The 26,674-nt window shown below is 37.9% G+C and overlaps 1 protein-coding gene across 4 annotated transcripts in view; it reads left to right on the top strand.

Annotated features, from left to right (window-relative positions):
* The window catches only part of AUTS2 (activator of transcription and developmental regulator AUTS2), a 1,165,474-nt gene that overhangs the window by 287,359 nt on the left and 851,441 nt on the right, over positions 1 to 26,674 (top strand). For all 4 annotated transcript variants that reach the window (XM_053929825.1, XM_053929823.1, XM_053929827.1 and 1 more), the window contains exon 2: positions 12,325 to 12,537. In XM_053929825.1, the coding sequence (XP_053785800.1) occupies positions 12,325 to 12,537 (213 nt within the window). The remainder of the gene's footprint in view (positions 1 to 12,324; positions 12,538 to 26,674) is intronic.

Genomic DNA, 26,674 nt, shown 5'->3' with positions numbered 1-26,674 from the left:
TGATGTCAGTTCCAACAGCTGTCATGTATATTGACTCCTCTACTGATTTTGAGTGTATATGTTGTTGCCAGTTTGTTTAGCTAGTGGTTACCTTTCACAGGCTGTGATGGTGAATTCACCTTCATGAATATAATTTGCTGAGTTTGTGGTGGCATCAATAAATCCTACCAGGATGAGAGGAAAACCAGGCAGCATTTTCCAGCTCCTTTCCTCATAAGACCAAAGGCCAGTGTCACACTTCATGTTTCTGTGTGAGAGGAGAGAAGGAAATTGTTTAAAGTACATAATTTGCAGACTAGTTTCTGATATACTTGTACACCTGTGAGGATGTATAGACCTGTGTTAGGGATGGCAAAATGGGGTATGTATTTAGAAACTCAAAACACTGAGTTAAGTAGACAGCTCTGATAGGTAAATTAAGGTGCTACTTCTTAAGAATGAGGGAACGTTTTCAGAAGGGACTCTCATCTGTCAGCAAATCTCTACGGCTTATGGTTTTATATGGCAGTTATTTTCTGAAATCAGACATGCCTATTACCTATTAGGTAAACACAGAAAGCATAGATTATGAGTTAAAAGTATTGACAGCATTTCAAGTGTTATCAGAGAACATTTAATTCAGTTTAATTTTGTGATAAATCTTGTGTTTAATCCTTAGGTTACTCTGTAATCATGTCTCTATTGATCTTTTCTGAATGACTGCCTGCAGTTTAATAAACTTTGTCATTAACCCAGAGGTTCTAAAGGGAGAGACTGATTTCATTGTCAAATCGGATAGACCCAGTAAGTACCTAAACATCACTACATCTATCTATAGGCAGCTTTGGTATACAGACAAACCTGTGGCTTGTTCAAGAAACTGGGTAAAAATCTGGACATCTTTGCATGCCATAAATACTTCAGAATTAGCATCTGATTCCTTGTGCAAACTGACACTGCCATTCATCTCTTAAAGGAATGTAGTAGCCAATGGAAAGGATAGTATCTTTTCCTTCCTCAACTATAATTTACACTCATTGCTGAAATAGCTTGAGTTTATTTGGTCAGTTTCTCAGGTCATTGGATGCATGTTAAGCACTCTTGTATGTTTCATGTAAACTTGCAGGATAGTTTATTTTATTTTCACTCATATGCTGCTAAAGGAAAGAAAATCCTGGACAAAACCTGAAATAGAAGACAGGGGTGATGGGTGATGGGAAAGAAGGAAAGGGAGTATGCAGAGTCAAGGACAGAACTGGGTGAAAAACCTCCAAGAGTTGGAAAACTTTCCTTGAAACCCATATGAGTTCCTCATTTAGTGATAGAGCATTTGCAATATGCCCTGAACAGGAGTTTCTGCTTATTGTACCTGTGGGTATTTATAGCTGTTGTCATTATTCATTAATATTTGTTGAGCCACATAAGCAGAACATGTGAAATTTGGGGTCTGAAGTGTTTATATAGCTTAATTTTTTAATGCCAGAAAGGTGTCATTCTCTGCCACTTTTTACCCCTTAAATAAAATGGTGAAAATTGTCAGTTTTAGAGAAAAGCCAAAGCTTTTATTTCTGTCTAGACTTTTATTTCCAATTTAAATCCTTCAGAAAGATTTCAGGTATTTGACATAAGAGGCAGCGTTGCCTTTCCCTTAATTATTATGCTTTGAGGGGAAATGGAGGTGAATAGAAGGGTTTTATAATGAGAATACTAAACTATAATTTAAAATTTTCTTCTGGGAAAAGGTCATAATCCCAGCACTTACAAATAAGGCTATAATGACCTGGTGTTAGGGAATGAGAACAGAATTAGAGCCATAGTATGTTGTTAGCTGCTGATTGTCTGACTTTGGGAAGTCACTTATTTACAAGCCTCAGTTTCCTCATTTAGAAAATGAAAAGCATGGTCCCTGCGGTATAGGGTTATTAGGAAATCAAATGAGGTGCTGATTTAAAAAAGTATTATAAACTCTCAATTCTAAGTGACTATACAAATATTAGTGTTTATGAAAAATCATAAACTAGTATTTGCTTTACATTCAGAAATGATCATCTTACCTTTTAACAAATCATGTCTATTTCTCTAATCAAAACCAAGTTGGAACAATGAACTTGAAGGATGCTTATATAAAAGAGAAATCTCACAGACATATTTAAAGGTCTGGAAAGTATGATCTGGAAGAAAAACTTCTACTGAATTAATGAACTCTAAGCAACATTTGTTGAATGTTCTGTATGTGCTAAATAGTTTGCCAGGATAATAATAGAGTGGTTGAAGGATCCAAAGAGATCAACCCATGGAGGACCCTCACTTACATCGACTGAAATAGACTGGTCTCTTTCCTTGAGAAACCAATTAAACTTAGTTTGAGAAAGGGTATAACAATTATTCGTGTAATGTGAGAAAGAGCCAGAGCTAGAAAGACTTATTAGTGGTCTTTCTTTTTGCTCCCCTTTGTAAGATTCTGAAATTACATTAGGATCTGCCTCCCCCCTCTCTTTGGAGGAAGATTAAGGGAAAGAATGAGGATCAGAACTGGTCTAGCATGGCAGAGAGGAATTGAGGACTCTTCCACAGCTTGGAATCTCAATTTTTATTTCCTGTGGTAAATTTAATTTCACTCTGTTCGAAAAGTAAAATGAATGGATATACTGTATCCATTTTCTCAAGTAAATTAAAGATTTACCTAGGGCCGATATCCATATTTTAGGTTGGATTCTAGGTGCATACATCATTTTCTCTAGTTTTCCTCTATAATCACAATGTAAGCCCAGAGAAGGCCGCCATTCTCCAATGAAAGCTAGAATACCTGTCTCTTCCAGAATCTCCTCCAAGTCAGAGAAGTAACTAGAGAAGTCAGCACACACCACTTAAAGTAACTACAACAGTATTGGTAAGCTAATTGTGGAATACTTGTAGAAACATTAGTCATTTAAAATGAAGATGTGGTAGTGTATGGATACCTGGGGAAGAGAAGAAGTTGGGAACATTTTAAGGGAAGAAAAGCAAAGTTTGTACCTTATTACTAATCTAGATCACATATTTGACTACGAGGAAGTTTTAATTGTCAATCAGGATCCTTGTCTAGAATATCTGGATAATAACGACAACATTTTTTATTTGTCTATGAATAAGGAGGTATTGAGACCCAATAAATGGTAGGTTGGCATTGATAGCAAGTCACAACAGTCAGTCCCCTTTATTGTTTTGTCTTCTCTTGGACTTAATAAAATGATTTATGATACTGCCTGAAGCATATGTCCTCCCCTTCTTTTGTATTTAGCGGAGTAGTAGTGGTTTTGTAAGGATGAGTGAGGGATAGATAAGTTTGAAAACTCTTCCAAGAAAGGAAGAGAGGGAGCAGTCCGATCCATAGCACAGTGGAACAAAACCTCTAGAGTGACAGAACGTTCACTGCATTCTTAAGTCTCTCATCCATTTGTTCAAAACCAGCTTAGTGTGTGCCTCACACAGTGTTCTCTGCTAGGAATTCAAGGATGATGATAATAAAGTCATAGCCACCATCACTGTGGAGCTAAACTGAGTATTATGGGAAGATCCAATTACTAATTATTTTGTTACAGTGTAATAAGTGCATTAATTAACTATTTTCCCATCTTCTACATGGAATGCCTAGTCAAAAAATAAATAATGGCTAATTAAAAGGAGATATTGGAATTACTCATCCTCTCAAATGTGTGTGTGACCTTAGTGGATTAGATTGAATGGTTGGAAAAGTGATAGAAATGTGGGTGCTCTGCTCCCCTCTCTTAAGATAGCAAACCAGACTGCCTGACCTTTGGAAGGCCTGAGAATTGCTTGGTGCTCACTTTCTCTTCTGTCTTCCATTGTGTCCTCCTCTCTTGTGTGGGTTCCTTTCACTTTCTGACTCTCCCTTTGTGTATGGTACTGCCCTTAAGCCCTTGCTGATGAGATTTTCTGCCTCAGTCATGCTTTGCTCAGCATTCAGAATGTTGCTGTTATGGAGTTAATTTTTTTTAAGGTTTCCTTTTCGTCATGCTGTATTTCTCAGATTATCTGGAGGGACTGTAATCCAATTTTAGGAATCCTTCAGGGCTAAGAGCCTAAACTGTTTTAAGCAATAGCATCTGGTTGCCAGGGACTCAACCACTTTGAGCGTGTTAAAGTCTAACAGCAGCCAGCTCTCAATTATCTATGGGAATGGAAGACTGCTGGGACGTTTTCAATTCACAGTGTGCAAAAATCTCACTTAAGCTGATAGTTGTGATCTCATCCTATAGCTGAATTGAGGAGAGCTTCTCAGCAGCTGGTTTTGTGTTTCTTTCCTTTTTTTGCTCCTCCCCTCTCAGTGGCACCGTACTTTTGACAGTTTTTATATACAGAATTTGTCTCTACTTGACCTCAATCTCTCTCTCTCTTTAACATTTTTTTCTCTCCATTTGGATTCCCTTATGTCATAAGTATGTTTGGTTAAATTGCCTCAATATTTTTTACATTGAGTAAAGTGAAAAATTGTTTTGTTTCAAGGTTGTGATAAAACAGTAACCAGGATACTTGAAAGAAAGATAGGAAAATTTTACAAAAGGTTAGCATCTGAATAACTGAGAACTGACTGTTAGAAGTGAAGAAAATAAGGCACCAATGTGAACTCGTAGCTGAAAATGATGTGCAGACCATGTGTACTGCTCCTCAGTCTGACTGTGACGTTAATGTTCACAGCTCAGTTTCCTCCAGTGGAAACTTCATGGCCACATGCGAGCTAAAGGCAGAGTGTGGTCATCCCTTTGTGTCAGAAATCTGAAAAATGAGTTTATTTTGAAAGATACTGAGTGTAATCTTATTATTGGTAATGATAATGTGGTAGTTGTGCATGATGGAAAGGGTTACCATTTTTAAAGTAGCTCTGTTGATGTGTAATTGACATATTTGAAAACTGCACAAATTAAAAGTGTAGAATTTGCTAAGTTTTCACATGTATATACACCCATGATACCATTGCCACAATCAGAACAATGAATATGTCCATCACCCCTCAAATTTTCTCTTGTCCCTCTATAATCTTGCTGGCTCTCTCAGGGAACCTGCTTTTTTGTTACTATTGATTATTTTACATTTCCTAGAATCTTATATAAGTTGAATCATCCAAACTGTGTTCTTTTTTGTCTGATTTCTTTTACTCAGCATAATTGTTTTGAGACTGATTCATATGATGGTGTGTATCAGTTGGTTATTCTTTTTTATTGTTGAATATATTGCATTGAATTACATGACAGTGTATCTGTTCATTTGTTGATGTACATCTGAGTTGTTCCCAGTTTTAGGCTCTAATAAATAAAGCTGACATAAACATTCACATGTAGATCTTTATGTGGACATGTTATTATATTTGTTTGGGGAACTACATAGCAGGAGAATGGTTGAATCATATGGTAGGTACACTTAGAACGTTTTAAAACAATGGCCAAACTGTTTTTCCCAGTGGCTGTTCTATTTCACATTCCTGCCAGTAGTGTATGAAATTTCCTCCACATCCTTGCTCACACTTGGTATGGTCATGTTTTTTCCACTTTAGCCATGTATGTAGTGATATCTCATTGTGGTTTTAATTTGTATTTCCCTAATGACTACTGATGTTAAGCATCTTTTTATGTATTTATTTGCCATCCATTTGATTCCTTTGGTTAAATATCTGTTCACATCTTTTGTCCACTTAAAAAATGGGTTTGTCATCGGCAAGAAAATCTCAGACATTCCACGCAGCAATATCTTCACCGATATGTCCCTTAAAGCAAGGGACATAAATGAAAGAATAAACAAATAGGACCTCATCAAATTAAAAAGTTTCTGCATGGCTAAAGAAAAAAGCATTAAAATGAAAAGAGAACCAACTATGTGGGAAAACATAATTGCCAATGATACCTCAGACAAGGGTTTGATGTCCAAAATATATAAAGAACTCACACAACTCCAGTCCAGGAAGACAAACAACCCAATTAAAAAATGGGCAAAAGACTTGAACAGACACTTCTCCATGAAGGACATACACAGGGCCCAGAGACACATGAAAAGATGCTCAGCATCACTAGCCACCAGAGAGATGCAAATTAAAACCACAGTGAGATACCACTTTACACGAGTGAGAATGGGCATCATAAGCAAATCAATAAACAAGTGTTGGAGGAGACGTGGAGAAAAGGGAACCCTAGTGCACTGTTGGTGGTAATGCAGACTGGTGCAGCCACTGTGGGAAACAGTGGAATTTCCTCAGAAAACTAAAAATGGAACTGCCTTTTGACCCAGCAATTCCACTGCTGGGATTATACTCTAAGAATGCTGAAACACCAATCCAAAAGAACGTATGCACCCCAATGTTCATAGCAGCACAATTCACATAGCAGCACAATTCACAATAGCCAAGTACTCGAAGCAACCTAAGTGCCCATGAGTAAATGAGTGGATAAAAAAACTGTGGTACATTTACACAATGGAATACTACACAGCAGAAAGAAAGAAGGAGCTCCTACCCTTTGTGACAGAATGATGGAACTGGAGAGCACTGTGCTAAAGTGAAATAAGCCAGGTGGTGAAAGACAAATACCATATAATCTCACCTTTAATAGGAACCTAATCAAAAGAAAAAAGCAAGCAAAATATAACCAGAGACCTTGAAATTAAGAACAATCTGACAGTAATCAGAGGGGAGATGGGAGGGGATAAATGAGGGGAAGGTTTTTCAGGAACAACTATGAAGGACACATGGACAAAATCAAGGAGGGTTGTGGGAGGGAGGGAGGGAGGTTTGGGTGAGATGGAGGGGGAGTTCTAGGGGGTTAATGCAGACAACTGTAATTGAACAACAATAAAATAATTTCAAAAATGGGTTTGTTTTATTTTAATGTAGTTTTCATTAAAAAATATATTCAGATGCAAGTTTTTTCAGATACGCAATTTAAAAGATTTTTTAGAATTTTAATTTATAAGATTTTTTTCAATTCTGTGGCATATCTTCATTTTCTCAATAGTGCCTTTTAAAGAGAAGTTTTAATTTTTGATAAAGTATAATTTATCAATTTTTTTATGGATTGTGCTTTTGGTATCATAGCTAAAATATCTTTGCCTAACACAAGGTTGTAAAAGTTTTCTTCTATGTTCTCTTCTACAAGTTTTATAGTTTGAGGTTTTATATTTAGTTTGTTTTTTTTTGTTGTTGTTGTTCAGTTACAGTTGTCCTCCCTTTCTCCCTGAGGTTTTATAATCAGGTTTATGATATATTTTGAGTTAATTTTAAAAATTACATTGGGACATAGATAAAATTATTCTTTTTTGCATATTGATATCTACTTGTTCCCTCAACACTTGTTAAAAAGATGATTATTTCTTCCCAGAATTGCTTTTGTACTTTTGCTGAAAACCAGTTGTTCGTGTGTGTGTGCGTGTGTATTTGTGTGTATGTGTTTCTGGACTCTCTTTTTTTGCATTGATCAATTTTTTTTTAAAAAGGTTTTATTTATTTTTAGAGAGACAGGAAGGGAGGGGGAAAGAGAGGGAGAGAAACATCAACGTGTGGTTGCCTCTCATGTGCCCCCTACTAGGTACCTGGCTCAAAATCCAGGCATGTGCCCTGACTGGGAATCCAACCAGCGACCTTTCAGTATGCAGGCCGGGGCTGGAACCACTGAGCCACACCAGCCAGGGCTGATTGATATTTTTATCTTTATGCCGATACAGGGATGCAATTTTATTGCAGTATGAGGGTAGCAGTAGAGAACACCTTTATTGCTCCATACCTAACCCATTTTAGTATTATAATAGCTCACTGATTTGCCTGTTACCCTCATCAAGCAGCCTGAGTCCAGGGATCCTTTCTTAGATATTTCTAACAGGTGACAAAGTGTCTGGCACATAGTAGGTAATTTGATTATTGTTTTTAAAAAATGTGAACATAAGGGATTATCTTTGGAATGCCACATTGGTTATTTTGCTTGAAAATTCTTATAGTCTCCTCTATTTACTAAAAAAGTTTAGGTCCCAAAGCCTGTTAATAAGTCCATTTGCCCAAAAGTTCAATGTTAGGGACCAATGTGAGTACATCCATATAAGTTGTAAGTTTTAAAAGAGCTGTATTGTGTACCTGAAACCTGTATAATTTTGTTAACCAGTGTCAACCCAATACATTCAATAAAAAAGAAAAAAAGAGCTATATATTTGTTTCTTTGCTAATTTTTTTACTACTTATGACCACTGTAAACCCTTTCACTTCTTTTGCATTTGAGAAAAGTTATGGAATCAATGTTCGTAGAAGCATTCAAAAGCACAAATGTAATACAATAAACCAGCAAAGGACTTGACAGACTAAAATGACAGCACACAGCCATTAATGCCTTTTGATGGTGACAGGCAAAGCACTTTTTCCTCCCCTCCTGGCTTCTTTGTTATTTTCAGTGCAAGTTCCTAAGATCAGGTAACTAACAGGAGAGGTTCTGTTTAAATGTCACCTCTCATTCACAGTATACATACAGATGGGCACATGCAGGGACACATACCACAGATGCTTTGTAACTGATGGCTGCTCTCAGATTAGTTTGGTTGGGAAATCAGATGGAGATTTTCTTTCTAGAACCTATGTCATGTGAGGCAGACAAGTCATGCCCTCATTTTCTATTGTCTCTGGCTTCCTCTGTAATCAGCAAACCGAGCCCTGCAGTCCACATAGTGTTTCATCTGCAATTCGTTGCTCTCTCCCAGTTTGCACAACACTGAACCATCTCGTTTTGAAACTCAGGAGTGGCAGAGGAAACCTTTGGTGGAAGATTGTAATTTGGGAGAAGGGAAAGTCTACAGCAAGATCACATATTTTGAGGAAGGCTGAGTGTTGAAGGAAATTATTCAGTTAGTTGATCTCTGAGCCTCTCAGCACATGTGGTGCCGTGGCCCTGCCCTCCATCACCAATGACCTAAAAATCACAGAATTTCAGCTATCCATGAAACCTACTCCCATGTGTTGTGCATGGCTTGTGCACTTACCCCCTCTATTGCCAGCAAGTATGTCTAAATCTTTTTACCTCAGACAGCCTTCTGTTGTTGACTGCCTGGCTTTCTTGTTTTCTTGCTTCTACTGTGATTGTCAGAAGAATGCCATACAGCATTTTTCCTGATGTCTTTCTTATCCTTCTGCCCTTCTTCCCTTTCCTCTCAATGCTTGTTTGATAAATAGTTCCCTTCCTGAGTCCTCTTATTTTCAAAGAGCACTGCAGATAGTTCTGATGGACATTAATTTGCACTGAGAATCACTAGCCTAGATCATGGTAGACTAATACATTATCATGCTTTAGAAAATGGTCATTTATTGATCCTAAAAAGTTATTTTATAAACTAGACAGTCTTACTACCCATGTTATAGCATTATTTTATAGACTGCCCCTGTTTCTTTAAGGAGATTCTTAAATTAGTTGCTAATAGTTTGTTGGTGGTGGGCTTGTGGATTTATATTTAAACATATACACATGTATGTAATTGTGTGCATAGCTCTTTAGACTATTCAAGACTGATTGGTTTGTAATCAATCGATTTGTCTTTAATTCTCCTTGCTTATAGTAAACAGTTTTTGTCATTTTTTTGCCCCAACACAATTAATGAAAAGTTAAACAATTATTTTAATGTATGCATAGAAGTCAGTAAAGATTTATAGATGGAATAAAGAAACAGTGACCTGGTTTATTCAGGAATTGTACAAAAGGACCTATATGGTAATTTATAAATAAAACTATATCTTTGAAAGAATAAAGATACTATCTTTAAAAACATAAACTTCTTACATAACAGAAACTTTTAAAACACTTCATTTCTTCTTTACTTCTTCCAGGGGTGTCCAAACCACACACAGTCCAGGATGGCTATGCATGCGGCCTAACACAAAACTGAAAATTTACTTAAAACATTATGAGGTTTTTTTGTGATTATGTATATCAATGTATTTAATGTGCGGCCCAAGATAGCTCTTTGTCTTCCAGTATGGTCCAGAGATGCCAAAAGGTGGGACACCCCTTGAGCTATTGCCTCTTCACACTTTGTTCTGGTTTCTCTTTCACTCTTCCCCCTTCACACCCTCCAGAGTTGAAAATCTCAATATTAATTGGAGCTTAGAGATCGTACTGCTGCTGCGTACACTTCAGCCAGTCTCTTACAAGCTAATGTCACGGCATGAGGTCTGTTTGCTCTTTGTAGCTATTCTGCAGTGCAGTGAGATTCCTTGATTAATATGCTACATGAAAATAAGATGAATTTGGAAAAATTATACCATACTCATAAATATTCACATTTGTGTGGAATTGCACATAATTTTCAGTATATTTTGGAGCACCTCTGTATGAAAGATTTCATCTCTATAAGAATGGCATAATTTTTAAAAAGCACAGTTGATACATCATTAAATATCATTTGTTTATTAATCTGATATTCTACATGCATATGATGCAGGGCAGTAGGTGGGTTTTATGACAAAGAAAGGAGGGTTTTTTTCTCTCTCTCCTGTGTGGAGTTTATATATTATTGTTAGAAGTGGTGCAGTTTAGTGATATTACATAGAAGCAGTCCATGATAGAACTAACCTGGTTGCTTCTGCTGGTGTTGCCCTTATACCTGGGTGTCTTTTCATGATAGCTGACTATCATAATTACATGTGAGACTAAGTATTGAATAGTTTGAGCTGAGCAGATGTCTGACATAGCTGACTGGTAATGGAGACTGGACAAAGGAATAAATATAGCATACCTTATTGAACATCTACCATGTGTTAGGCGTAATGTACAAGGTTCTCAGACAGTGGCCATGTGCACTTGCTTCGATCTAAACTTATCCCCTAAACACTTCTCACCACATTGTCATTGCCTCAGGAGAACTGCTTTGTCAGTGGCAAGACATAAATCATCTGCAGTGATTGATAGCAGCTAAGTCAGACCAGAGGAACTCATTTGCCATATGAGATTGTTATCTCTCGTATCTTTTTGCTACAAGGACAAGGCTTTTATCCCTTTTTAGGGGCTTCTTGCCGTTTTCTGTGATCCTTCTTGTGTGCCATCAGTGCTTGCTAAACCTCTTGATTTCCTGCTTCAACCAGCTTTTCTAACTTATTTCCCTCTGTGCTAGAAGTAGCTTGGGATATTATAAAGTAATTATTGCAGTTTGTAGGTTTGGGTACTTTAATTAGTTGTCTCATTAATGTATTTACCTAGCAAACATAAATATATATACTACCTATTATTTGCCTGAGTCTGTATGTGAAGCTCTGGGGTTACTGAGATGAATGAAACTTTGCCCTCAGTTTCTCAAGGGATCATGCTACCAGCTGCCTCAGGACCTTTGCACAAGATGTTCTCTCTGCTCAGACCTTCAAATCTAGGTCAAATGTCAGTCATCTCTTCAATCACACCCCCCTCTTCTGGAGTAGACCATTTATCCCAGTTTTAGTGCCCTTTATCTTTCCTTTAGTGCAGTTAGTTCAGTTTGCAGTTATATCATTATGTGGTCTGATTAGTAATTGTCCCCTAAAACCTAAGCTTTCTGAGGCAAGGATTTTTTTCCCCTGCACAATATATTTAAAAAGCCCATGTCTTTTTGAATCTCAGTATGTCCTGAGCTGCCTGCAGGTACATAACTCCACTCGGTTGTGTGTCCTGAAATTCTTGCCTGTAGTTTCTACAGATGCTGCTTGCTATTCCAGAACATCTGTTACCCTCCTCCTACCCTTTCCCCCACCCCAGCCACACACAGGAGTAAATGAAAATTTGCTTTTGATCTTGGTGATAACTCTGTTACATTTTGCAAAGAGGATGGGAATTAAGGATACTCAGAGGAATTTGTGGTAAAAATATAATGCCTTAAGGAAACATTTTAATGGTATGAATTGACAGTTTCTTTCTTGCTGGCTCACATCCACCTGGCCCTGGTATGCCCAGTCTTATGCTGCTGTTTTTGAATAGTACATGCACTTAGTACTCCTTTTTTGAAACATAATTGATGTACCATCTTGGGAAGTGAGTGTATTCAGCCTCCTTAGGGAATATTGTGTGCTGGACCCAGCACAGAATCCGATGGAAAGCCGCTGTCCCAGGGAGTACTGTGATCACATTTATGGATAGGTACTTTGTGCTTAGTTGAGATTTTTGCTCAAAAAATATAGAAAGGATATATGTGTGATGGCATTAGGGATTCAGAGCAATTGAGTGCCATGTGTCTTAGTTTTAGGTACTCTCATATCCCACTTTCCTGTTCTTCCCGCCTTCCTTTAGTAATTCCAGTTAGCTTGTATTTTTCATTTGTCCTTAGATACCTATATAAACACCACTTCCCTTTCCTTCTTTTCTACAGAAAGATGTAGCACTTAAGCCTCAGGAACGTGTGGAGAAACGCCAGACCCCTCTGACGAAGAAGAAACGAGAAGCACTTACCAACGGCTTGTCCTTTCATTCCAAGAAGAGCCGACTTAGCCACCCACATCACTACAGCTCAGATCGAGAAAATGACCGCAATCTCTGCCAGCACCTTGGGAAGAGAAAGAAAATGCCAAAGGGACTCAGACAGGTACCGAAGCTTGGCTTTGTTCTTTTCATGGCTGAACATACCCCACCCCCAGCCTTAGGTACCTGTTCCTCTGTGATTCTTCCTAACAGACGGAGATGTCCTTGTGGGATGCTGGAAGGCTTCCCTGCAGAGCTTTAGGGTTGCTTCTAAAAGAATATACCAAACCAAGCACCGTGTTTTGTATTATGATTTGAAACTTCAGTGTGGTACCCTTTTACTCAGATGTGCTCTGTGTGATAAAGATGCTGCTATTGCTGTTGGCATGTAGGGCAGACTGACTGAAGTCTTGATGGTAGTCCAGGTAGAGTGGCTGGTAGGGGAGAGATTCTTACAATTAGGACAAACAGAACAGGCAGATTTGAGCACATAACGCTATGTATCTAAAGGTTCTGAGCTGCTAAAAATGGTTATCTACATGCAAGCAGTGTCTTGCAGAGGTTTAGATCTTTGTGGGAAGCTTCGATATTGTGGCATGTGGGGGAGCAGTGGGCAAAGAAATGGATTTGCCTTTCGGTTCCATAGTTGCTGTCTGTAGCCCATGATTGAAGATGATCTTTCTGATCTTTTGACTGTATGAAAGTTTGGTAGTGGAGCCTACTGATCTGTTAATAGTTAGGTTTCAATGGTCCACAGGAAAATAAAGCTCTTAGCATTTGGAGAGCCTTTCTGCAGGTGGAAGTCCCCACATGAGATAGATTAATAATGACAAATGAAGCTGCTTATAGAAGTTTTTCTGCACAAATGCAGAGCCTTCAGTGCCTGCTGAGTTACCTGTGTCCTGGATGTGTTTTGTTTGTTTTTGGTGGGACCTCTGGGTGGGGGTTACTATCACTTAAGTGAAAAAGAAGAAGGAAGTGTATTTCACAGAGCAAGTGCTCTAATTAGAAGCTGAACAGGTAATTTACAGTTTGCACATGTTTCTCTGCAAAGGGAGAATATCTAGGATTATATAAAACAGTGGTTCCAAAACCTCACAGGTCATTATAATCACATCATAAGCCTTTTTACACACAAATGCATGGCCCCTCACTAGGACCTAATGAATTAGAATGTACGGGGTGAGGTACAGGTATTTGTAGTCCTTTTAGAAAGTTCCTATTTGGTAATGGTCAGGCCAGTTTGGAAGTAATTCCTGTAAAGCATCAAGAGTATATTTTTGGTGATGATTTTTAGTTCAAAGACTGGATGGACTAAAAGCTTCAATAAGATCTAGTGGACATTTCGGGATCAGAGTTTGACCTGATGGGTAATAAAGGGTATACTCCTGAGAAGACATCTAGAGAGACGGATTGCAGTGTCAACTCAGAAGGATTTCAGGGACGTATCCCCAAATGTGACACACAGGGCAGTGTCACATTTGAAAAGATACATGTGTCCTTAAATGAAATATGAATTGCAGTTATAGGAATAGTTATCAACATTTATTTAATGAATGCCATGTTAATAGTCATTCAGTGAGAGAGGTTGTGTATTGTAATCTGTAATTCTCACAAGAATCATAGCAAGTAGGTAATACGATTACAGATGGGGAAGCTGAGGCTCAAAGAGATAAAGTGACTTGTCTCAGGCCACTTAGCAGTGAGGGACAGAGCCAAGGTTTAAGCTCATCTTCCTTTGGCTTGCTCATTATCTCTGTATGTCCTGCCTTTCTTGACTGAGAAGAGGATTGGTCATGAAGAGGAAGAGAACTCCATGTCATAGGATGTAGGGGATCTGTATTTCTAGAAACTACAACACTTGACTAGTTTGGTCAGAGCCGTGATTTTGGTCATAGAAATGGCCTATGACGGCACAAGAAGAAACTGGATTAAATACCAAATTCAGAGAGCAGGGAAGGTTGGAAAGTTTGAAAGCAAGCACATTTGGATGAAGGTTTATATTTTTATTAATTTATTTTTAGACAGAGAGTGGGGTGGGGGAAGAAGGGCTAAGTTCCATAAACAGTGATGTTCCTGTGGTATTTGTGACTCCCAACTCCTGCCTCTCCGTGTGAGATACGTGAGGAAAGTCATCATTTCCCAGTGGAGAGAGGTTGCAGTGTAACTACCACCTCTTTGGGCTCTCCCTCCCAACAGGTAAGCCAAAGCTTCTTACCCTTTCAGGCAAGAAACCAATTTAATTCTGAGCCTACACTCAGCTGTGGTTCCTCATCCTTGACGTTCTTATTCCCAGACCCTGACTTTTCTATTCTCTATCTTCAAAATTCTTCTTTTTAGTGTGCCCTCTGGTAAAAGACTTTATGATCATAAAAGAAGGCTAGGACTGTATGTTTCAAATTTGAGAGGCTTTTGGTCCTAATGATCAGCCTTCTGGTACTAGTGGTATTTGAAATCAAACCTATTCTTATTTGAGGTAAAATATTTGAAAAGCAATTATATTGAATTGTATTTTGGACAATGTAAGGGGTTTAAAAACAAGTGGTTTCTTATCTTCAGTGTTCATGCCAAAATATACTATCCAAATTGTGTTGCTTTTCTAATAGGAAGGGAAGCAGAAGTTGATAATTGAGATAAGCTGTAATACTTTTCATTTGTAATATTCCTAGAATTACATGTGCTGCTATGAAACCCTGAACAAATCACAGTCTTTTGCAGACCATCTATAAAATGAGAGGTTTTCTTGGGCCTCTTTCTCTGTGTTCCATGGTTCCTTAAAATTATGACTAACACGGACACACACACACACACACACACACACACACACACACACTCCTGTTGCGGTCTGAAAGGGGAGCTTTTCAAATATTTTACCTCAAACAAGAATAGGTTTGATTTCAAATACCACTAGTACCAGGTCTAGGTCTGAAGGTAATTTAGTTTTGCAGTCTGGTTGGTTCTGTGCAGACATTTAAAGGAGAGGAGTGAGATGCATTCCTAGTGGGGGGAGAGGGGCCTGACTAGTTGTGTGTCACCCCAGACAAGTACCATCTGCTGTGTTGTCATTGGTAAGAGGTGACTAGTGAGTGTTGAATGGCCACAGTTTATGTCAAAAACTTGTGCTAAGGATATTTGCACTTGCTTTTGTATCAAGATAGAGGCCTGCACACATTACCATTACTTTTTTCCCTGCCTTTGTCTCTTATCAGATAAAGTTACTGAGTCTGGCCATCTTAACCGGGAGGAGACCTTGAGATGGGAGTAGACCTTGAGGACAATTTCTAAATTAATGGATTGTTGTTTAGTGCCTCTTATCGAGGGAATTATAATCACAAGAACTGCAGATGAAAGAGGGCAGTAGTTGCTGAGAATTTAGTCTTTATTTTTGACTTGGTGCAAGTGGATTAGGTTTGCATTTTATTAGGAAATAGTACTTCCTGAGCAGGCAACTTAATGCACAGCTTTCCTGTAATTATTGGAAGATGTTACTCCTTAGTGGAGAGGAAATAATAGGATTTTTTTTTTTTTTTCTGAGAAGCCATTGAAGGCAACTAATCTCTTTACTGTGAGAGTGCAATTAAATAGTTTTATAAGAGAGATGTATAGTTCTAAAACCAAACCGCCTTTTCCTTCTCTGGCCTAATTAGGAAACCTCAGTTCTTGTGATGTTTTTCCATATTATTAAGTGTATACTTTTACCAGCACTTAATGGGAATTATTTATTGGATTGTAGTTTTAAGTTCACATACATACTGACTTAGAAGATGCACAGCTGGCAACTGTCTTATAAAATGGTTGCATTTTTTACATGGCAAATTTGGACACTCCTTAATTTCCAAAGGGGTTTAAGAAGATAAAGAAATGAACAAGTTAACTGTTACACAAAAGAGTACATGTCTTTCTGACCCCCCAAGGCCTGTATTTGTCCTATACAGAATTATTTGCTCATTATGTGAGTGCTCAGCCATTATGTAGAAAAGTTTTAGCTCTTACTAATAAGGATATGGCAGTTTTTTTTCCTGCTTAACTTAGAACTGGAAAAATCAAAACAGAGGTTGTACAAGTCCGCTCCATAAGGAGCTTTATTTTCTAATTGGGAGACTAAGTCACAATGTAATGACTGAGAACGCAATGAAGTGACGTGTTGCCAAAACTTTTAGCCAAATTATGACTTTGTCAGAAGCATTTTGAGAAAACTTAATTCTTCCTAGCATCTTGTTTTCTTTCCTTATGTCTAATTCTAGACCATAAGGGATGCTTAAAAAATTTAGTACTTCATAGTTTAAAACACTGAGTGAACAAAGCAGTTTAAAAAAATATAGAGACAATGAAGAAAAGTTTATGAGAGTTCAGAAAACTCTGTTTGGTTCTGAATGGAGATTTCTAAATCTCTATTTAGTTCATTAGTCTGTTATTTCTGTCTTTAGTATGAATTAACCCAGAGGAAATAGGCTTAAGTGAACTAGGAGGAATTTTGACATTATATGAACTCTTTAACACACAATAGAATGGATCATCAAAATAAATCCTAGACTCTCCTTTCTAACTGAATTTTAGGTGACAAAAATATTTATTTAAGGGCAGAATTTCCAAGAGAAAGAGGTGTCCTATTGAAATTGCTTCTAGGTATTGCAGAATACCATGTGAGGGGAAAATAAAGGAATTGGGGATTATTTCAGGAGTCTAGCCAGGTAGACTCTAATCTTGCTGGTGAGAATGGCTTATGTGGGAATGCCTTATGTGTTTTAAAAATCTTTATAAAAATTGAGCTGAATAGGTATTGCTTGTGGAATGGAAATTTATTTTTCTCTCTGAAGATACAGTATAGTGGAATCAAACTTGGTGGAGCATTTGAAGCTGACAATGAGATAACAAAATTATAGATACCAAAAATGTATACTGATTTCTAGGAAAAAAAGGAATTGTTCCTAGTGACAAGTCTTTAAAATTAGAGCTTTTGTTAGAGCTGTGCCTGGTGGTTGCATCTGCTTTGATGGCCTTATTTGAAGTAAGTTGTTGTGTTGGTTCAAAGGGTCCAGGTGAGTAGCCCCCATCTGTGCTTTCAGTCCTCCTGATGGGTCAGTGTATCTCACATGTACTTTTCTCCTCTGAGAGCATTTACTACCAGGGGCTGATCTTTATTTCAGTTGGACTGACTGAGATTGTCTGACGACTTCTCTGTGACATTTGTTACCAGTAGAAATTAACTTGCAAAGGGGACTTATACAGGAAAACTTTGATTAAACAGACCCAGTTCAAGTCACATTTTTGAAGAACTGCCAATTAGTTTGGAGAAGAAATGAAGGCTGAAAGCACACAGGTATTAATCCACCTTGACTATAAGAGCCTACAGGTGTCTGGAAATCAATATTTGAAACAGTGATGTAATTAGGGGTTACACTTTAGGAATAAAAAGACATCTAAGCTGTGCTCTGTGCTCTTTCATAAATACATTTGTTATGATGGTTAAATGACTGAAGATACCTTGAGCTGGTATTAAGAAATATGAGCTGCAGGTAAATCATTTTTATTTCATACTTCACATTTTCATTATAATGTGTTATTTGGGATTTCATTTGTTTTTCAAAAATTGTGTAGTCACAAGAAAATGAGATGTCAAATAAAATTCTTTATTTTTTTGTGTTATTAATTTAATTAAGTTGCACTTTACTTTTTTCCCTTTGCCCAACTACAGAAGTAATAATAAAAACATATAGAGAAAGAATAGGGGAAGAAAGATGGGCTTATAATTGCTTTTGGAATCTTGATTGACTTCAAATAAGTATAAGATGCCAGTTTTTAACATTGGTTATTGAGGAAACCCCAATACAGACTTATCTCTGTTCAAAATTAGTTGTGTATTATATTGGAGGTATTTGTTTGGAAATCTGGGACTAATACAATAAATTATATGAATGATGTTTTGTTCTATTTTGTTTTTATCTTGGGCATTTGGAAGCAGCAATAGTTTATTTTTTGAGTTCTAGAATTTTTGTTTGTATGTCTCCTGACTCTTTACATTGTTGTCTGGAATAGTTTGTGTCAGCCCTGGATGTTGGTAAGAACAGTGCTGTGATTGCTGGAGGGAGGGGGTATAATTGGACTAAATGGTAATGGGAAAAAATATAGTAAAGATTAAATTTTAAAAAAGTGAGCAGTGCCATCTCCTCACAAGTCTGTACCTGACAGGTAAAGAGTGGGAGGTGGGAGTGAGTGAGTGGCTGTGTGGTTTGCAGTGGTGTTGGTGGGAGCTGAGCAGATGGTTGTGATAGCCATGTGTTCCGAGATTCTCGTGGGAATCCATGGTGGTGACAGGCGACTCACGACGTGCTATTTACAGTTTGGGTTTGCAGTCTTTTAGTGACATCTGAATGCTCTTTAGCAACTGCTTTGATTACTGCCTTTCGAGGAGCTGCTAATTGAAAATGAAATTGTGGGTGGGCTTTAAGGCAGGCACAGGCAACTCTATGTGGTAAATGGTACTTGAGAACTGCTGGATGTCTCTATGCCCAATTCGTAATTATTTTTCCAAGGAGGAAAAGCCAAAGGTGCATTTGAAGATTCAGTATGTGTAATAGGCAGAGCTGAATGTCTCATCCTGGCCAGAGAGCCAACTGTGCACTCATTGGGCTGGAAACCTAACCATCTGCCCACAGCTCACCTTTGTGTGGTTCTCTTTAAATGCTTACAACTGTGTAAGGTTGCTATTTTAAATTTGCTATCATCTTGTTGTATTCTCCCTTAGTTTTTTGTAGGATAGCATCCTTCTTCCTCTGTTGTTCACACAGTTAGTATGCAGGACAAAATGATTTTCTGATCTCTTGAACTTTGAGGGATTATATTTAAGTTCTTAGATATAACTATTTTTCTGGTAAACCTTTTTCTGCGATACATTTCTGTTGAAGGCAGTTGGGGCCTCCAAGCAGGACAGAGGAAGATGGTGGATTTGGTTGAAATTTGACAGTTGGATGATGTTCTTGATTCTCTCATGGCTGCCTTCAGCTGCAGGATTGTCTTTTGTATTTCGTCTTCAGAGTTGTTAGCTAGCACATCAGTAGCATTTCCGAAATGGTAGCTTTCTTAAGTGTTTATGTGTTGAATTGTTTTATTGCCCATTCTCACAATATCTTTGCACAGAGAAATCTTGTGCTCAACAAGGAATGACCTCCCTCTTGGAAGTGCTGTTTGCTCTCTTTTTAACTAAATATGAAGATGGATGCAGTATTACTGCATTCTTTTTAGCTTTCCCTTGAACATTTCAGTGAATAGTATCTGAAACAAAATTATACTGATTGATATGCTTGGTTTGAGTAGGGCCGATATTTGCTTTTGGAGAGTCCCTGAGGCTCTGGCTGAGGGGACCTTAATAACATATTCCTTGCTGTACTTAACCCTCAGTCCCATTAGACCTGTTTTGTCACAGGAACCCAACTGTTTTAATGCACTTGAGCTACTGCTGGGTGCTAATGATATCTGAAAGAACCTACTTCGGCATTCTAAATGAGTTCTGGAGCATTGCATATTGATGCAAGCATTGACTATTTTATACCAAGCAGATATAACAAAGTTCTTGCAGGATCTTTGAATCTTTTCACATTTAGGGGTGTGCATTCTCACCCTAGTGCTCACAAACACACACAGAAGCAGAACTAAGTGACTCACAAATGCAGGCAAATCCTGTTCCTGCAATCATTGATCGCAGCTCTGCAGAAGCTGCCACTACTCCTACGTGTCTGCCTATAGTGATGCTGTTGTAACCGGTTATTTTTTATCACTGCTTGCACCTGCATTTGCTCAGGAAACTCTTGTGTGTCATGTCTTGAAATCATGTAGTACAAAGCTGGACAGATTCTAATTGCCGGAACAGTTCTGAGTGACTGAGATTAGCTATAATTAGACTGAAAAGCAATAAGCTGCATTTTCTGGATAGGGAACATACAGAAAAATGTTTCACAAAGGGTGATCTTTGGACCCCTTATTTCAGAACAACTCTGGGGCTTTTGTGAACATGCAAATTCCCAAGCATTACTTCTGACTTGTGGAGTCAGACAGAGCCCCTTGGGTGGGACTCAGCATGTTGTCACCAAGTAGGTGATTCCAGTTCAGGTGCTACAAGAATCATACATTTAAATAAACTGAATTGTACTCATTTTTATTTTCAGAAAAGAAAAAGGGAATATTAATTGCTATGTTATTTGCAAAACTTGTAACAAATCTTAAAATTTTTAAAACATATTTCGTGTGAACATAATTTTATGAATACTTGGATTGTGTTTTTGTTCTGTATATTTACTAATTGAGTTCTTTTCAAAAAAATTATTGGCAAAAAATGTTTCTCCCAAATGCTATAGATATTTATGTTACAGAAAATAATGTTTTCAAAATGGCTACTTTTTAGTAGGAATTTACTAGAGTATAGCTTTGGTAGAATAATTGTGTGGTTTTTTTTTTCTCTCCTTAAATACAGCTTTTATACATACAGTAAATGGAGTGTTTTCATTATTCTTTCTTTTAGGTTCTACTTATTTTTTTCTTTAGCATCACGATGGTGTTGAATTCTTATGTACATATGTTTAATGAGTCCTCCATATTACAAAAATTGGTGTTATTTGGTGGCAGTATTGGGGAGCAGGTGTGAATGAAATCGGAAAATATTGCCTGTGTGTGAGTAGGGACTAGACATCATTGACTGTTTTCTTCATTATGAAGAAAGCCTCAAATTAATAAAACATTATCTTTGAATTTCTGGTTTAGGTTCCACAAATTTAAAAGGAAGTATTTTTCTTTCTAAGACAAAACAGAATGAAAATCCTCAGAAGAATTTTTGTTTAAGTAGCAAAACCTACACTTAGATTTAACTACTGCCTGAGGTATGTCAACAACAGGTAGCATTCATCTTTAATGTGTTGTTGTGAGACCAGAAATTCTGTTCCCTTGGAGATGAGTGCAAATGATCTACTGAAGAGTTACTAATGAAATTATCACACTGTATGGGTAAGACAATTAATAATGATTTTCGATTTAAAAAATATAGTATCATCAGATTTCTCTAAGAAGTACTCAGGATGACGGCAAATGTCTCTGCCTTTCAGGTGAAATATAAAGCTCTGGGTAATGGATCCAGCATTCCCTGCTGGAAGGTTGAATGATACTTCTTGAAACTTAACCCATTTGTGTAGTTATCACCTGCCTCCTACCTTCCCGTATTTAAACTCTAAATCTGTATTTCTCAAATGAATGTGGCAGTAGGGAGGCTAGAAAGAGGCATTGATGGGGTGCAACTGTGGAGTTGTATGTGAAGGGGGGATGTATTTGAATCACTTAGTATATGCCAACTGCTCCCTTCATTCTCCAGGTGGAGTGAGGAGACAAATTGACATATCTAGATACTGAAAGGGAACAATATGGGGTTTAAAAAAACTGTTTCCCTGGTGATTCTGACCTCCCTCTTCTCTGCCCCCTCTTCAGACCTGCCAGCCATCTTGCTCCTTCTCTTTCTATCTTCGAGTCTATTTTCAGGCTACACTTTCAGCTCTTGGCTCTCTCACATTTCTTCTTCCATCTAGTGGCTGTTGTTTGCTTCTCGACGTAGTCTGAATTGCATGGAAAACCTCTTAGATTAGCTCTCAAAGTTACAAAATGCCTTTGCCACCTGGTTCCTTGCTCCTTCACCATGATGGTCTTTTTCACTCAACATCTTACTGATTCTTGCCAGTATGATACTTACTTTATCTGGATTCTTACTGTGTTCAGCATTATTTTACTCATTGGCATTGTAATCTTGTGAAAAAATAATCAGTGACCCTGCATAACCACCTTAATAAAATTGAAGCCCCTTAGTGTAGAACACTTCGGTCTGTGTTTGTTCCATCCAATATACCTTTCCAGCTGCCTCTCCTCATCCCTACATTCCATAAACGTCAAGCCGTTGCTATGTTTGTTGTTATTTACAGAGTCATGTGCTTTCTCCACACTGCAGTACCTTTGCTTATGCCGTTGCCTTGGTTTGGAATGGCCTTCAACAGTTACATCTTTTCCCTCAGAATTAATTGCATTTTCTTCAGAATTCCCATGACCTTTTGTTTATAACTAGGGTGACCCCAAAGTCTATCACCTAATACTTGACATTTCTGATAGCGAAAGAGGGCACCATAAATAATTACCTTGGTACAATAAGCATAAATCAGGGCTTCCTAGAAGACTGGGATATATAGTCATTCTATTTATAATTCATTTTAGACCTTTTTCATTTCATACCCTGTTGTAGAGTTGGCTGTATACATGTCCTTCTCCCCAGCTGCAGTAAATCTGCTTCCTGAGGATATTACTGTGTGACAAGGAAGGGCCCAGGCCTGTGTCGCACATGGTGAAGTAAGCCTTTAACACCATCAGCTATCCCTGCCTGGAAAAGCTCAGATATCTTTCTCATTTTTCACATTGCTCTTCTCGAGCCCTTTCGGTCCATTCTCGATACCACAGCCAGTGTGATCTTTTGAAAATATATATTTAATCATATTATTCCCAGATGTAGGTCCTCAGTGGCTTCTCAGTGTATTCAAATTAATATTCAGACTCCTATGAGCTGTTGGGCGCAGTTATCCAACTCCTTGTGTTTTCAGCTTCACCTCATGTTACTTTCTCTTGTTCACTGGCTCCTGCCCATCTGACCTATTTTCATTTGCTCCAATATGTCAAGTATTTTTTCCCATCTTGGGTACTTTACATGGGCTGTTCTCTCCACCTGAAGTGGTCCTCTCTCTGTTCTTTGCCTGATGGGCTTCTTCCAGTCCTTTAGGCCTAAGCTGAAATGTCATCTTCTTAGAAAGGCTTCTTTTCACCATATTGTTCACCCCAGAGTCTGCCTTTAGACCTTTCTCCTTTGCACTCACCTTTTTTTAAATTTTCTAACACTTAACACAATATATAATTATAGGGTTTTTTCTTTCTGATATCCTTTAATGTCTGCCCCTTCTGCTGGACTCCAGGTCCTCCTGAAGGAAAGTATATCCATTTTCTCCACCGTAGTGTTTGTAGCACATAGAAGAATGTGCTTAAAATTAAAGTTGCATGATTGAAGGTTGGAATAATTATTTTTCCCATTGACAATATTGCTAATCACACTGTTGTTGCATTCCAATGTTAATTGCTTACAAAAAAAACAATCCAGTACAATATGACCTTTGGTTTTCCTCTCCAGAGACAGGAGTGTAAAATGAGATACTGATCAGCAAGCGCACACACACCAGGGAAAATTTTATTCCAAGAATATGGTGTCTGCTCTTCTCCATGGAATGTCACACACACAGACTGTCTTCCCAGTGTCCTAGCCCATCCAGGTAGTAAAACTGCCAGTGCTGCCAGGAAAAGCTGGCCCAGGGAAACCACAATCTTCCATTTTCAGAGGTGATCCGAAAGACACGAGACAAGCAGCAGAGCAGAGATAGAGAGGAAAGTGAGTGGGAGTGAGGTGGAATTTACTGAGCACTCTTTTACATGCAAATATTTATGTGGGGTTCTACTTTTTTATCATTAAAGTACAAACTGTTTTTGGTATCAGAGCATGAATAGCATGTCTTTGCACTGTAAAATTATTGTCCCACATGCCTTCTGTCTAAAATATTTTGACTATAGAAAAGTTTAATTTTATGTCATTTTAAAATGGGCTAATTAATTCATTCCCATATTTCCGGGTTCAGCAAACATTTACTGAGCATCCTTTGTGTGCAAACCTTATACAAAATACTCTAATGTAATAGAAAGATGTATACCATGAAAACTCTGTCATTGACGTATTTACAGCTTGGTACCTTGGTACAGCCAGCCTGTCCTGGGTATACCAAGTGAGGCTGAGAGTGATGGACTAAGTGTAATTCAAAAGGAGACACTGCTGAGCATCTCTCAGAGAATGAATACCTTCAGATACATGTAGAAGTTCTTTAAAATTGTGTCTTTCCCATCATGCTATTTTTCTTGACCTCCCATTTGCCTTTTCAAAAAACTTTTGAGAATAATTCTCTATACCACTGAAGGCATCAGTAACTGTTAGAATCAATGCCGTGTTATGTTTTCTTGGGTTTGTTCTTTTAAAAATAAGGGCTTTGGCATTCTCACATTTTCACCTCAGGTGCAATTTACTGGGAATTACCTAACAAGTAATTTTATTAAAATCTTAGTGGCTCTTCAGTGTCTCCAGAAATTGCCATTTTTTGGACATAGACCATAAAAATAAGTATATTTTCTTGAAATGATTTTGCTCCACTTTTGGTATCAGAAAGTCAGATTTCTGTCCAGAAGTAGAGGTTTTTATGCTGGTCTACACAAAGCAGAGACCAAAAATATCTATCACTTTCTGTCATTTATATTTACTTGGAAGTAGATGATTATTTTCAAGGCAAGTAGAACTTTAAAAAAGGGACCATTTGAATGGAAAGTTAGTCCCCAAATTTGTAGTGGGAATACTTACAGGAGATTGTACAGTTAATGATCCAAGGAGTAGATTTTAAAGCAGCTCCTGATTTGCTAACAAGTTCTTTTATTCTCCAAAAGATAATTTGTAATTGCTTTTTTTGATTTAGGAAATTCTAACTTTCTTAGAAACTGTTTAAAATGGTGGTTTCCCAGAAAATTTCTAAAAAATACTGTCTTTTAAGGTTCACTCCTCCTTTTACACTACTCACTTTTTCTTGGTGTCTACTCATTAAATATTTATTGACCATGTACTACTATACTATGGGTAGACAGTTTTAGGTGCGTATAACAGACAATACGACAAAGATCTGTGCCTTGATGGATTTAGTCCTTACAGCTACAGGCAATTGCCATTTGAATGTCCAACTCAGACATTTCTCTTACCTCCCAGATTCATAAACCTAGGTGCTTATCACAAGGGTTATTAACCCGGGTCATCCATAAGCATTTCAAATATGTCTCACATTGGACTCTATACTGGTTGTCTTAAATTTGCTCTTCCTCTTCAGTTTCCTCCCTTAGTTAATGTGCATACCATCAGATAAACCTCCAAGCCATAAATCTGTTAGGTCATGCTAGAAACCTAGAAGTCATACTCCTCTTCCTCTCCTTATACTGGCACATCCTATAGAATTATGTCCTATGTATTTCTTATTTGTCTCTCTCCATTGACCACTTTTCCACCATTTCTGCCACTGTATTGATTCAGGAGGACCTGAATCAATGGCTATAAATAGTTTCTTAGCTGGCTTCTCTGTGTCTAATCTCAGCTTTCTTCAATCCATTCTCCAAATTCCTTCTAATGTAAATTTGAGAACATGCAAATTGAGTCATGTCACTTGCTTCAAGAGTTTTCATTGACATCCTTTTACCTGTTACAGGCTAAACTACAACTTCCTTATAATGGTGTAGAAGTACACATAGTTTTATGCCTTTAGGAGCTCCTCCGTGTTCTTCTTGCTGCTTTCTGACCCTAGTATCCCAATCACATCAGTCTTGTTTATTTTCTAAAATGTCATTCTCCACTTCGCCCAACAAATCTAAGTTCCCTTTGCTTTTGTGAGACAGAGCCTAGTTACATGTGAGATGCACAGTCCTACTAAGTCAGAAATGGAGAGTTTCACTTATTCAAATAACTTACATATTTTTTAATTTTTATTTATTTTTGTTGTTCAAGTATAGTCATTTTTATTTCCCCACTACTACTTTTCCCCCACCCCACACACCCCTCCTTCCCACCCTCAATCCTACCTACCCCCCCTTTAGCTTTGTTCATGGGTCCTTTATACATTTTCCTTGATGACCCTTCCCCTTCTTTCCTCCTCCCACTCTCCTCTGGTCACTGTCAGTTTGTTCTTTATTTTTGGTTATATTTTGCTTGCTTGTTTGTTTTGTTGATTAGGTTCCACTTACAGGTGAGATCATATGGTATTTGTCTTTCACCGCCTGGCGTATTTCACTTAGCACAATACTTTCCAGTTCCATCCATGCTGTCGCAAAGGGTAGGAGCTCCTTCTTTCTTTCTGCTATGTAGTATTCCATTGTGTAAATGTACCATAGGTTTTTGATCCACTCATTTATTAATGGGCACATAGGTTGCTTCCAGCACTTGGCTATTGTGAATTGTGCTGCTATGAACATTGGGGTACATAGGTTCTTTTGAATTGGTGTTTCAGGATTCTTAGGGTATAATCCCAGCAGTGGAATTGCTGGGTCAAAAGACAGTTCCATTTTTTGTTTTTAGAGGAAATCCCATATTGTTTCCCACAGTGGCTGCTCCAGTCTGCATTCCC

The sequence above is a fragment of the Desmodus rotundus genome, chromosome 1 (assembly GCF_022682495.2).
Source record: "Desmodus rotundus isolate HL8 chromosome 1, HLdesRot8A.1, whole genome shotgun sequence".
Lineage (NCBI taxonomy): Eukaryota > Metazoa > Chordata > Mammalia > Chiroptera > Phyllostomidae > Desmodus > Desmodus rotundus.
Note: the sequence above shows the minus strand (reverse complement) of the source record. Positions and strands in the feature narration are given on the sequence as shown.